Here is a 12,907-nt window from a genome sequence, read left to right on the forward strand (position 1 = left end):
AGCAAGCCACTTTGCAAATGGCTCCTTAGCCCTATCAAGCCTTCAGTAACTGTAGCCCCAGCCAATATTGCAACTGCAATCTTGAGAGAAATCCTGAGTCAGAAGAATTCAACTAAGGATGCCTGGGTGGCTCAGTGGTTGAACATCTGCCTTTGGCTCAGGGCGTGATCCTGGGGTCCTGAGATCGAGCCCAAACCCACTGGGCTCCCTGCAGGGAGCCTGCTTCTCCCTCCGCCAATGTCTCTGCCTCTCTCTGTGTGTCTCTCATGAATAAATAAATAAAATCTAAAAAAAAGAACTATCCAACTAAGCTGCTCCTAGATTCTTGACACACACAAACTATATAAAATAATAAATTTGAATTATTGTGTTAAGCTGCTAAATGTGGACACTATTTGTTACACAGCAGTGGATAACTGTTACAGAGTAGCTCCAGCTGTGCCTCAGTTTCACCTTCTGTAAAGTGGGTTTAATGATCTCTACTTCATGGTATTGTCACAAAAATCCAATAAAATACACATAAAATTACTTGGTATGCAGTAAGTGCTTAATAAATGGTAGATACTACTAACAATAATAAGATAGTGTGACAAGTACAATTATTTCCACTCATAGTCAAGATACAGGAGGATCAGAAAAGTTGGAGGACTTTATTGGTCTAGAACAGGCCCTGAATGGATGTTTTTTTGAAAGCAGGTGATTGATTCTTTGAGAAATTCTGCCCTAGAGAAACTTCCAGATACATGCCAAAATATCACACAAGAATTTCACTGTCAGGGTACCTGGGTGGCTCAGTCTGTTGGGCATCTGCCTTCAGTTCCAGGCATAGTCCCAGTGTCCTGGGATTGGGCCCCATGTTGGGCTCTCTGCTTAGCGGGGGGCCTGCTTCTCCCTCTCTTTCTCTGCTGTTCTGCCTACCTGTGCTCTCTCTGTGTGTCAAGCAAATTAAAAAATTTGTTTAAAAAAAAAGAATTTTACTGTCAAGTGTTTATAATAGAAAATGACTAGAAATGAATCAAATATCTATCAATAGATAGCTGGGAAATAAATCATAGTGGAATACAACACAGCGGTGTACAAGTAATGAACCAGAACTAACTGTATCGACATGAATATAAATCTCTAAATATAATGCCACCCCCCCAAAAAAAATGCAGGATATACAGTGTACATATAACATGTTAAAGCATGCAAAACATCACTATATATCATTTAGTACTATATATACATATGGGTAAAAACAAGAGCCCATGTATGGATGTAATAAGTAAGAAATTCAAGATGGTGATTATCTCTGGGAGGGAAGGAAGGGAAAGTGACAGGGGAGAGGATGCCCAGGGCTTCAGGGCATTGATAATATGTGCCTTTTTTAAAAGATGTTTGTTTGCTTGTTTGTTTGTTTGTTTTTAGAGACACAGAAAGAGAAGAGTATGAGCGGGAGGGGCAAAGGGAGAGGGAGAGAGAATCTCAAGCAGACTCCACACTAAGCGTGGAGCTCCATCCCAGGACCCCAAGATCATGACCTGAGCTGAAATCAAGAGCTGAACACTCAACCAGCTGCACCACCCGGGCACCCCAATATGATATTTCTTAAAGTGGGGGCGGGGAGCAGGAACACAGGTACCCTTTTTATTATCTATGCCTTCTGGATGTCTGAAATATTTCATAAGTTAATAATAGATGTGCATTAAAAAATATCTAATACAATCATGCATGGGAATTTGTTTTCTTACCGTTTATTTGTGCCTTCTATTATATCTGTGATTTCATTTTGCTTTTAGGAAATAAAGCCGTGGTAATAACACTGTAAGGTGGCAGACAATAACTGCACTCCTCCTGGCGAGCATGGAGCCCTCGTCGTCAAATCACTATGTCGTACACCCAAAACTAATATAATATTGCATGCCAACCATACTTCAACTTAAAAAATAATGAAATAAAATAATTGGTTATTTTGGCTGTTTAACAAGAAATGAAGGAGTAAGGTTTAAATTTTTGGAAGAAAGAAATGTCACTTCCCCCAAGTGATTTGCTCTGAAAACAACGCTATTTGCATGTCTGAGATCATCCCGAATCCAGAGCATGAGCCAAGGGCCAAGGACATTGGGTTGGAGGACTTTATTGGTCTAGAGCAGGTATTCCCTCAAACCCTGTCCCTTGGGGATGCCTCAGGCACTGGGCCCGACCCCACTGGGTACGCAAACTGATGATGTCAGGAGTCTGGGAGAAGGGCTGCTGGGGGGCCTCTTCAGCTCTAAATCAGAAGGAGAGGGGGAAAAATCCAAGGAGGCTAGGGAAAGGGGCAAGGGGACCTGTATGGTACACTTTCTTTGAAATGAAGTTGAGTCATTCTGGAGCCATTTCAACGCAATATAGCCTTCAGTTGGGGAGTTTTGTGTTTCCTAAGCAATAGAATCCGACTCTGCCAGCAAGAAGCGCTTGACTGCTGTTTCTTAAAGATGCATAAAGGTTTGTTTTGTTTTGTTTTGCATAATAGACACATTTCCCAAGCAGCCACTTTGCAGGATCTTTGTCAAGTGTCAGGATAAGCTTTTTTTTTTTTTTTATAATGCATACCAAATGACTATCCTTTATTTTTATTTATTTATTTATTTATTTATTTATTTATTTATGATAGTCACAGAGAGAGAGAAAGGCAGAGGCACAGGCAGAGGGAGAAGCAGGCTCCATGCACCGGGAGCCCGACGTGGGACTCGATCCCGGGTCTCCAGGATCGCGCCCTGGGCCAAAGGCAGGCGCCAAACCGCTGCGCCACCCAGGGATCCCCCTGTCAGGATAAGCTTTTAGAGAACTCCTCCGTGGGCCGCGAGGAGGCTATTCCCACCCAATACGGAATGCTTAAGGTGGAGCAAGCCAACTTTTCAATATCGCTTCAGGGACCATATTTTGTGCATTCAACGCAGCTGAACACAGTCAAGAAAACTGTGATGGAAGAGAGTGAATGGGAGAAGTGATGTCTGGTGAATCACTGGCCCCTGGTGGCCACAGGCAGTGGTGCGCTCATCTGCCGAGGAGCATAGCATTTGTGATGTTCCTTCCTGGGTTCCCAGCCACCTCCCCCGCCCATTTTACAGGTCTAAAACAGGGCTTACTGTCTGGCAGTCCTCCGTAGCCAGTGGGCAGATATGCCAACTCTTTAAAAATCTGGAGAATTTGCTTAAAAATCTAGGCCTGACGTTTCTTTTGAAAAATTAGAGAATCTGTCAACTTGTGGGTATAATACATTTTTTAAAAATATTTTTTTTATTTATTCATGAGAGACAAACAGCGAGGCAGAGACATAGGCAGAGGGAGAAGTAGGCTCCCCGTGGGGAGCCTGATGTGGGACTTGATCCCAGGACCCCAGGATCATGACCTGAGCCAAAGGCAGACACTCACCCAGGTTCCCCTGGATGCAATACATTTTTTACAAACTAAATGTAGGCTAGAGCTGAGAAGCTGCTGCCCATTTTGGATAAGGCAGGTACTCTCACCTTCTCCACACTTCCCACCAACCCCTGTTGTCTCATAACCAGGCAATTTTACTCGTCAGTCGATGGTTCTGATGTAGCTTCTGGATTTGCTACCCATGGTTCTAAGCTCATTGAAGAGGTGACACTGGCATCTCAGAATGTGGAAAGTGCCTTTATTGTTTTTTTAATTTTTAAAAAGATTCTATTTATTTATTTGAGAGGAAGAGACAGAGAGCTAGCAGGAGCAGGTAGAGGGACAGAGGGAGAACAGGGAACCTGACACTGAGGCTCCATCCCAGGATCTTGAGATCATGACCTGAGCCAAAGGCAGATGCTTAACTGAGCCACCCAGGTGCCACTGTATGGTACCTTTATAAGCAGATGATGACATCACCTTATGCCTGGGAGGGGCAGAAGTCCACAAGCCCCATGATACCCAGTTCAGTGGGGTAAGTGACAGCTAATAAGAGGTAGCTACATTTGAACACATACCTGTCTGACCCCTGAGCCACACGGCTTTCTACTCCACTAACCATCTCTCATAATTAGCTGGTTGCATAGCAGGCCCTCCTCTGGGAAAAGTTTTTAGAGCATCACTGCTTGAGTCATCAGAAGTGAAACTCACAGGACTTCAAGAGAGCAATGTTTGAGACCTTTGTTCAAAAGACAGAAACAGAAGCCCCAGAAATAACCACTATCCTGATTTTGTTTCTTAAAAACACCATGATTTGTCCTGCTTCGGGTATTTATTTGAGTCAACAAAATTTCTTGAGCATTTACTGTGTGCCATTCTCCATGCCAAGGGCTGGGAGCTGGGGGAATGGGGAAGGGTTACAAGACAAACAGGAAGCACAGCTAGCGAGGGCCAAAGCTGCTTGGCCTGTCCCCTTGCAATGCACCCTGGCCCCCATGGTGTCTTTTATGACAGCCCACTTCTGGCTGTGGGTCAGCAGCTTGCCTAAACTGGTAGCAGATTAAGACCTACGAAAGGACGTGGAGTCTCTCCTCAGTGATTGGAGCCACCCCCAGGGCTGACAGTTTCTTCCGGGAATAACAAAAAGCAATGACTTTGTGTCTTGTCTAGGAATAAATGCAACAGCAGATATTTATCAAGTGTTTGCTTTGTGCGAGCCATGTGGGATCTCACTTTACCCTCACAGAAAACGCCATGAGGAGGAATCATCATCACTGTCCCCATTTTACAGAAAAGCAGACTGGACCAGTGAGATCAAGTCACTTGCTAAATGTAACTCAGTTTGCAAGTGGCAGAGCTGGTACTGGAACCCAGGGCTATGTGGCTCCAATGGTGACACCCACAACCTCTGCCTGACAGTGGCTCCCAGGGGGAATGTGTGTCACGGAGAAGGTCAGATCTTGAAGAGTCAGGCCTCAGTGGATCCTGAACTTGAGGCCAAAGGCATGGTAGGCTCTTTGTCCTCATTTTACAAATGGAAAATCTGAGACTTGGAGTAACTTGCCCAAGGTCACAGCTTAGATGACCAAAGACTGAATTGAAGCCGGCGTCTCTCTGCCTCCAGAATCTATATGGCTAAGATCTTGATGCTTAGCATTTCTGGGCACGTCCTGGATGTTAATTTTTTTTTAAGATTTTTATTTATTTATTCTTGAGAGAGACACAGAGAGAGGCAGAGACACAGGCAAGGGAGAAGCAGGCTCCCTGCAGGGAACCCAATGCGGGCCTCGATCCCAGGGCCTGGGGATCACGACCTGAGCCAAAGGCAGATGCTTAACCGACTGAGCCACCCAGGTGCTCCCCGCCGCACCACCTAAGATTTTACTTATTTGAGAGAGAGAAAGGGAGCACAAGCAGGGAGAGGGGCAGAGAGGGAGAAGCAGGCACCGCACTGAGCGAGGAGCCCTACGCGGAACTCGATTCCAGGACCCCGAGATCATGACCTGAGCCAAAGGCAGATGCTTAACCAGCTCAGCCCCCAGGCGCCCATGGATGTTGATTTTCAGTATCTGTGAACAAAGACGGAGGCTTCAGCTCTCTGCTTCAAGGCAAAGATCCCAATCTCTCTGGGAAGCTAAATAAACCTGCCAGTTCCTCCTCGAGTGGATGCAAATTGAAAAGAGGAAAAGGTAAAGGGAGGTGAGAAAGGGGGCAGCTGGCTACCCTGGTACCCCGGGGTCGAGGCTAGGGGCAGGTGCTCTGAAGTCAGACTAACAGGGCGGGGAGCATCCTCATTTTACAGCTACGGAAACGCAGGCCCAGGCAGCGGCCCGGGACGCGGAGCAGGAGGCGGCGCTCCGAGGCAGGCGGACGGCGCCCTCCCCGCAACCGCGCCCGCGCTCCCGCCTGCGGCCCCGGCCCCGCCCCCCGGCTGCCTATTGGCTGCCGCCGGCACGAGGCCAACGCAGGAGCCAGCCAATGGGGGTGACCCACGGCGCGCCTTTCCCGCGGCGGCCGACCCAGACGCTAGAACCCGGAAGTGCGAGGGGCGGACGAGTCGGGGAAGCCAATCCGCCGCGACGAGGCTGGCCGGCCGGCCAATGGCGAGTTGGCGGGGGCGGGGCCAGAGGGCCGGCGGCGAGCGGGGCCTGGGAGCCGGCGGCTGCGGAGCCTCGGAGCGCCGGGAAGCCGCGGCGGGGTCGGGCCGCAGCGCGCGGTAGGAGGGGGCGAGCCCGGGCGCCTCGGAAGGAGCGAGCTGGGCAGGGGGCGGCGGGGAGGGGAGCCCTGGGCGGGATCCAGGGGCACCTCCGTCCAGCCGCTTCGCCCCGCGGGCCTCAGTTTCCCCCTTCCTAGGGCAGTGGGGGTGAGACGTTCGCATCTCTTGCCTGCCCCGCGCAGACCCGGGTCCCTGGCGAGCTCCAGCCCTGCCGCGGATTCCGTCTCTCAGGGAGCCGCCCCGAGCACCGAGACGAGGCCGTGAACCCCCACAGCACGCCCAGCGTGCCCCGGTGAGAGCCCAGGCCAAGCCGTTGCAGGTGTATCAAGGAGCCAGGCTCCCCCTTAGGCTGTAAGCCCTGGACCATCAGAAGCCTGATCAGTCCTGTCTGGGTCTTGGAGGCCCGGCACCAGAAGCAGGCCAGAGCACGGGCCCTGGTTGGAAAGAAGGTAGAGATCAAGACCTGGGCACTCTTCCCAGATGCACTGGGGATTCACTCTTGATGCTTCTATTTACTCGCATAGCCTTCTGGAGTTTGACTTACTCTCTCTGCTTCAGTTTCCCTTGCCTGTAAAATGAAGCTGGGGGTAGCTTTCCTTCATAGGGTGTTAGGGATTGAGATAAGTGCATGGCTAGCACTCAGCCTAGTGCTCAGTACACCATAGTTGCTTAATAAATGCTTATTGTTAGCATAATGGTACTTGTACACCAGACCCCTCCATTCCCGCTGCCAGCCTGAAGCACATGCCCACTGCCAAGTGGAGGGTGAGTGGTCATCTACCCTGGCCCACAGTTTACGTTCCTCTTGAGATGCTTGGACTGCCCAGGCTCTAGGGGAGATCCTTGCCGCACAGGTAGGAAGGGAAGGCTGGAAGGGTAGCAGCACTGTGGCTAATACCAGGGTGTGGGCACAAAGAGGCGGGCACCCATGTGGCAGCAAATCAGGCCACCAAACAGTTGTGTGTGTCAAAGAACAGACCTCAGAACCGCCTTGGCCAGTCTGGATATGCCTGTGGTCAGAGGTCTGTGATCAAGGGGGGTGACTTTGGAGCCATGGGTTCCTGAATTCAAGTCCTAAGGCTGTCCCTTACTCAAAGGGCTTCATCTCTCTGAGCCTGTTTCCTCATCTGGAGAAGTGGGATGGACAGTAGCATCAGCTCCTGTTGAAGATTACAAGAGACAGTATGTGTGAGATCTTTAGTGCTTAGCACAGGGCCTGGCACACAGTAAGTGCTCAATAAATGTTGAGTGCAGTGGCATTACTTTTCAGAGTTACAGTGCCTTGAAGTGGTACCAGTCCTCCAGGATGGCCCCTTCCCATTTATATCCACTTCCTGCCTTGCCCACTCCCCCCTCTCCCTGAGTCATAGTGAAATAAGAGGTGTGGGGCCCTCCAAGCCCCAGCTGAACTCAGAAACCTATCCTGAATGTGTCCCCTTCCCCTGCTTCATCTACAACTCCTGTTTCCCTGCAGATCCTGCTCTCTGGCAACTGAGTATGTGTGGGGGGCCCACCCCTAAGTCCAGATGACACTCATGCCGATGGCTTCAGTGATGGCAGTGACTGAACCAAAGTGGGTGTCAGTCTGGGGTCGCTTCCTATGGGTGATACTGCTGAGCATGGTGTTGGGGTCCCTGCTGGCACTGCTGCTGCCACTGGGGACCCTGGAAGAGCAGTGTTTGACCGTGCTTAAAGGCTTCTACCTGCTGAGGAGCAAGTTGGACAGGGTGCAGCATGCCGTCACCAAGTGCACCAGCCCGTCCACAGAGCTCAGTGTCACCTCCAGGGATGCAGCACTGCGGGTGGTCAAGACCAGGGCCTCTCCAGGTAAGGCAGACTGCCACCTCCCTTCAATCCTTAACTGGGTAGATTACCTACTGTGTCCCATGTGTCTGGTGAAGAGGTCCGCCTTAAGCTCCCAGCCTAGACAAGATGGCAATTGGCTGATACAGCGTCACCAGCGTGGTGATGGGGAAGCAGGGGAGCATACCAGGCAGGCTCCCTGGAGGGAAGGCCTGAGCTGAGACCCCAGTGTAAATAGGAAAATGACCCAAAGGAAGAGGCATGAGGGGAAAGTGTACCAGGCAGAGAACAGAGGGTAAGAGAGCCTGGGCATTTGAGAAAAAAAAGCCCACTGAGCTCCTTTTTCTCAGCAGGTGGAGGGGCTGGTGAGGGAGGGCTAGATCTAGAGCAGTTTCTTGCCCTCTGCGCTGTCCGCTGTGGTGCATTGTAGGATACTGAGCAGCATCTCTGGGCTCTACCCACTGGATGCCAGTAGCACCGCCCCCCTCAACTGTGACAACTGCAACACATCTTCAGGCACCACCAGCTCCCCCTGGGGGGCAAAATCACCCCTGATTGAGAACCACTGGGTTAAAAGATTGAAAGAACAGCCCAGGGAATGGGGAAGCCTCCAGAGTTAAGCACCAGGGGGGCAGCTGTTAACAGCCTACGCCTAAAGGGACAGGGCTAGGGACCAGCATCACCAGGATTGATCCAGGACAGGAGAGAGCTGAGAATATAGGAAAGCCAGCCAACAGGAGCTGCGGCCACAGCCACTCACTTTGGTACTCAGAAGGCAGGGGGCCAGGGAGTCTAGGCAATACCTCCCAGGGGACACACAGACAATCACCAGCTGTGGGGCACAAATGCACCCATACATGTGAAGTGGTACCGTGAACAGAGTAGCCAAAATGAGCCCCCTGAAGGGTCAACACAGGGGATGGCTCCCCGAACATCCTCTGCCCTCCCTACCCTCTCTGTCAATGCTTCTCTGGCTCTTTTCTAGCTGGTAAGTTGGAAGCCAAAGCAGCTCTGAACCAGGCTCTGGAAATGAAACGCCAAGGCAAGCGGGAGAAAGCCCACAAGCTCTTCCTGCATGCCCTCAAGATGGACCCAGACTTTGTAGATGCACTCAACGAGTTCGGCATCTTTTCAGAAGAGGACAAGGACATCATCCAGGCAGATTACTTATACACCAGAGCGTTGACCATCTCGCCCTACCATGAGAAAGCGCTGGTCAACCGGGACCGGACACTGCCATTGGTAGAAGAGATCGACCAGAGGTATTTTAGCATCATCGACAGCAAAGTGAAGAAGGTCATGTCCATCCCCAAGGGCAACTCTGCGCTGCGCAGGGTCATGGAGGAAACCTACTACCATCACATCTACCACACGGTCGCAATCGAGGGCAACACCCTCACCCTCTCAGAAATCAGGCACATCCTCGAGACCCGCTATGCCGTGCCAGGGAAAAGCCTGGAGGAGCAGAATGAGGTCATTGGCATGCACGCAGCAATGACTTACATCAACACAACGCTAGTTTCCCGCATCGGGTCTGTCACCATCAGTGACGTGTTAGAGATCCACAGGCGGGTGCTGGGCTATGTGGATCCAGTGGAAGCTGGCAGGTTTCGGACGACACAGGTCCTTGTGGGACACCACATCCCTCCCCATCCTCAAGATGTTGAAAAGCAGATGCAGGAGTTCATACAGTGGCTCAACTCCGAGGATGCCATGAATCTGCACCCAGTGGAGTTTGCAGCATTGGCCCATTATAAACTGGTTTACATTCACCCTTTCATCGATGGCAATGGAAGGACCTCACGCCTGCTGATGAACCTCATCCTGATGCAGGCGGGCTACCCGCCCATCACCATCCGCAAGGAGCAGAGGTCTGAGTACTACCATGTACTGGAAGTTGCCAACGAAGGCGATGTGAGGCCATTCATCCGCTTCATCGCCAAGTGTACAGAAACCACTCTGGACACTCTGCTCTTTGCCACAACGGAGTACCCGGTGGCACTGCCAGAGGCCAAACCCAACCACTCCGGGTTTAAGGAGACACTGCCTGTAAAGCCATAACCCTGGAAATCCTCCCTTGGTGACAAGGGTGTCCCGGAGAAAGGGAAATCTTAGCACTTCTAGAAACCGGACTGCCTCCCAAAGCAAAAGGAGACAGAAAAAGGACTTAAAACATTCTTTACCTCCAAGTGTTTTAGTTAAAAAAAGAGAAAACCTAAATTATTAAGCCCTATGTCTAAGGTAACTTATAATTCAGCCCAAGTTATTATTTATTTTCTCCTTTTGGGCTAGTAAATGTTGTATGGTATCCGTGCTATCTGTGCTGGTGGCCCTAGGTAGGCTTTGGGGGCATCAGTGCTGTGTGTGTGACCAGAACACTGGTTCTGGAGCAGAATTTGCACTCACGTGGGGAGAGGCCAGAAGTGTGGAAGGAGGTCCAGAATCCATAGGAGGAACTCCTCCAAGTGTTCTGTGATTTGACCTGAGAGGTCAGCACTCTTGGGGAGAACCTGGTTCCAGTTTTGAGAAATGACTGAAAGCTTGCTTTCTTAGAGAGTTTTGCTCTCCTACAAAGAGATTAGCATTGTGACTAATTCTCATTAGTAGAGCAAACTTCTGAGAGGTGAAATAAAAATGTTGACAACATTTCTAGTTAGATACCTTGCTTGTTTCAAGTAAGTCCTGGAGTCATAGCTTGCACACCCTAGTACCAGAGGCTGTTATTTTTCCCTTATCAAGACTATTTTTCTAATTAAGAATAGGGGAGTGGCCAGCTTGGTTTTCTCTGTGTATGCAATGTTTCTCACACTTCGTTTGCAGCAGCTCAGACCAGATGTTTTAGTCTGCAGATTCTCTGGGTTTGTCAACTGAATCCTACTGCAGATCAGGTACTGTGCGAGTGGCCAAGTCGGCCCTCACTCTTGAGTTGAACATCTTGTGTCGGTAGATATTCAAGAACACATCTGTAAAAACAGTTGCCACATCGACACCAAATAAGAATTTTTAATAATTAGATGAAGTTTCTACCAAACTAAGAAAAACCTTTAAAAACAGACAGGATGCGTCCCTTTTGTCATGCAGTTTTATCCACTTTCTGATTTGACCCCCACCTCCCACAGCCATGGTACTGTCCAGCATCCCATCGGGGAAGCAGAAGAGATTGCCTAGAATAGCCTTATTTTTCTAGCAACTTGTAGAATGATAAAACATTCTATGTAATACAGCCAAGTTTCTAAGTCTTCGTTCTATGGAAGAATAATTCCTGTACCGTTAATATATTGGCACAGGTGCCGATATGACTGCTGCTATGCTACTCAGAGTCCAAAGGGGCACAGGTTCCTCTCCCAGTGACAGAGCCTGGGACATCTAACGCTGTCGTGCACTTTGTCAGGGTCGGAATGATGGTGAACACAAAGTGTGGTCTCTGACTTGGAAGTCACAGCTTGACAGTAAAGAGGTCACTGTTCTGAGGTAGCAGGTGCTTATAACTTACTTGTAGGATAGGCACAGAGTCGCTTTCTGAAAGATTGAGAAAAAGATGTGTGAAGTGGCCCCAAGTGAGGATTATTCAAACCTTTATAAAAAAAATATTTTCATACTTGTATGCTGCCATAAGGTATCTCTTCAACCTGAACTCTTCTGGCGTCTTGGTCTTAGCAGCACACCAAGGAAGCCTGACCAGAAGTGCGTAGTTTGTACTCTATAGAGAAATGTGCACTTTAGCTTTATTGTGAAGGATGTTATTTTAACAGATTACTGACTCTAATAAAGTATTTTATTAATAAAGGCCTGAGACCTGCCGTCTTATTCAAGAGATGTTCCCATCTGTCATAAAGATGGAGGAGGAATTCTTTCAGAACTTTTAAGCCCTGTTTGTATAATGGCAGAAAAATAGATGCAAGATAGTAATTTCAACAAGAAGGTGATACGGAACTATGTGGGTCAGCTACCTACCTGCACTGGCAGGGGTGATGTACTGGTTTTCCACTAACACGCCAGTAACTCAAATGGTGTTTCATGCTTCTGTTTACCATCAGTTCTTGATTTCCTGGGGAAAACACATAAACCCACTCACATGTTCCTGACACTCCGTTTCTAGGACCATCAATACCCTGAGCTCAAGTCTGAGCAGCTCCAATTCCGTGTTTACATGGGAAAGCACAAAGTGAGGCCAGAAGACTGGCCAACAGCAAGAGAGAATGGTGAGATATGCAGCAACAGGAGTGAAGCCACGTCAGCCTGGACTGGTCAGGAGATGCTCAGGGCTCCTCGGTGGCAGTCCCTGCACATCCCCAGTCGCTTCCATGGATGGGTGACAGGGGTGGGGTGAGTGCCCATTCCAAAGAACACAGGAGGGACCAGCGTTACAGCATACGTTCTCCTGGCCACTATTTGAATTTAATTCACAAGTAACACCTAACCAAAAATGTTTTGTGCAAAAGAGAAAGACACGGTAGAGAGGGACTTTCAGAGACTTCAGAGGTTTATTAACCAATCCTAACTTCCTAGGGGGTGGGGGGATGCACTTAAAAAACATCAGGAGGGCAACCCTGGTGGCTCAGCGGTTTAGCGTCCCCTTCAGCCCAGGGCCTGATCCTGGAGACCAGGGATCGAGTCCCACGTTGGGTTCACTGCGTGGAGCCTGCTTCTCCCTCTGACTGTGTCTCTGCCTCTCCCCCCCCCCCCGCCCCGCACCCGCCCCCAGAATAAATAAAATATTAAGAAAAAAAAAAAAAAAAACCTCAGGAAACAGGGAATTTGGGCAGTTGAGGACACAAAAGCATTACTGCTAATGTTTCTAGGAGTAATGAAAAAACCGTGGCCCTCAGGGCCTGATCTCCTGGAGGCATGCGCTGCAGTTACTGGGGCTGGGGGCCGAGTGGGGTGTGTGTGGCAAAGATGAGGAATCCTGCACTAGATGGGAATGCTTGCTGAAGCTCAAGAACAGCCGTGTAAGGAGTTCCTTTTGCTCTTCTGTCAACACTTCTGGATGACGCTTCC

The 12,907-nt window shown here is 49.6% G+C and overlaps 1 protein-coding gene across 3 annotated transcripts; it reads left to right on the forward strand.

The window, feature by feature from the left end:
• Positions 1–6,028: 6,028 nt before the first annotated feature.
• Positions 6,029–12,569, forward strand: FICD (FIC domain protein adenylyltransferase). 3 transcript variants are annotated; one of them, XM_055321794.1, is made up of 4 exons: positions 6,029–6,103; positions 6,286–6,552; positions 7,578–7,930; positions 8,892–12,569. In XM_055321794.1, the coding sequence occupies exons 3-4, from the start codon at positions 7,630–7,632 to the stop codon at positions 9,965–9,967; spliced, it is 1,377 nt and encodes a 458-aa protein (XP_055177769.1). In that variant the 5' UTR covers positions 6,029–6,103; positions 6,286–6,552; positions 7,578–7,629; the 3' UTR covers positions 9,968–12,569. The 3 variants fall into 3 exon arrangements, with proteins under 3 accessions (XP_055177769.1, XP_055177770.1, XP_055177771.1); XM_055321795.1 differs by having other exon boundaries at positions 6,286–6,395; XM_055321796.1 differs by lacking the exon at positions 6,286–6,552 and having other exon boundaries at positions 6,058–6,103.
• Positions 12,570–12,907: the final 338 nt, after the last annotated feature.

The sequence above is a fragment of the Nyctereutes procyonoides genome, unplaced genomic scaffold (assembly GCF_905146905.1).
Source record: "Nyctereutes procyonoides isolate TBG_1078 unplaced genomic scaffold, NYPRO_anot_genome, whole genome shotgun sequence".
Taxonomy (NCBI): Eukaryota; Metazoa; Chordata; class Mammalia; order Carnivora; family Canidae; genus Nyctereutes; species Nyctereutes procyonoides.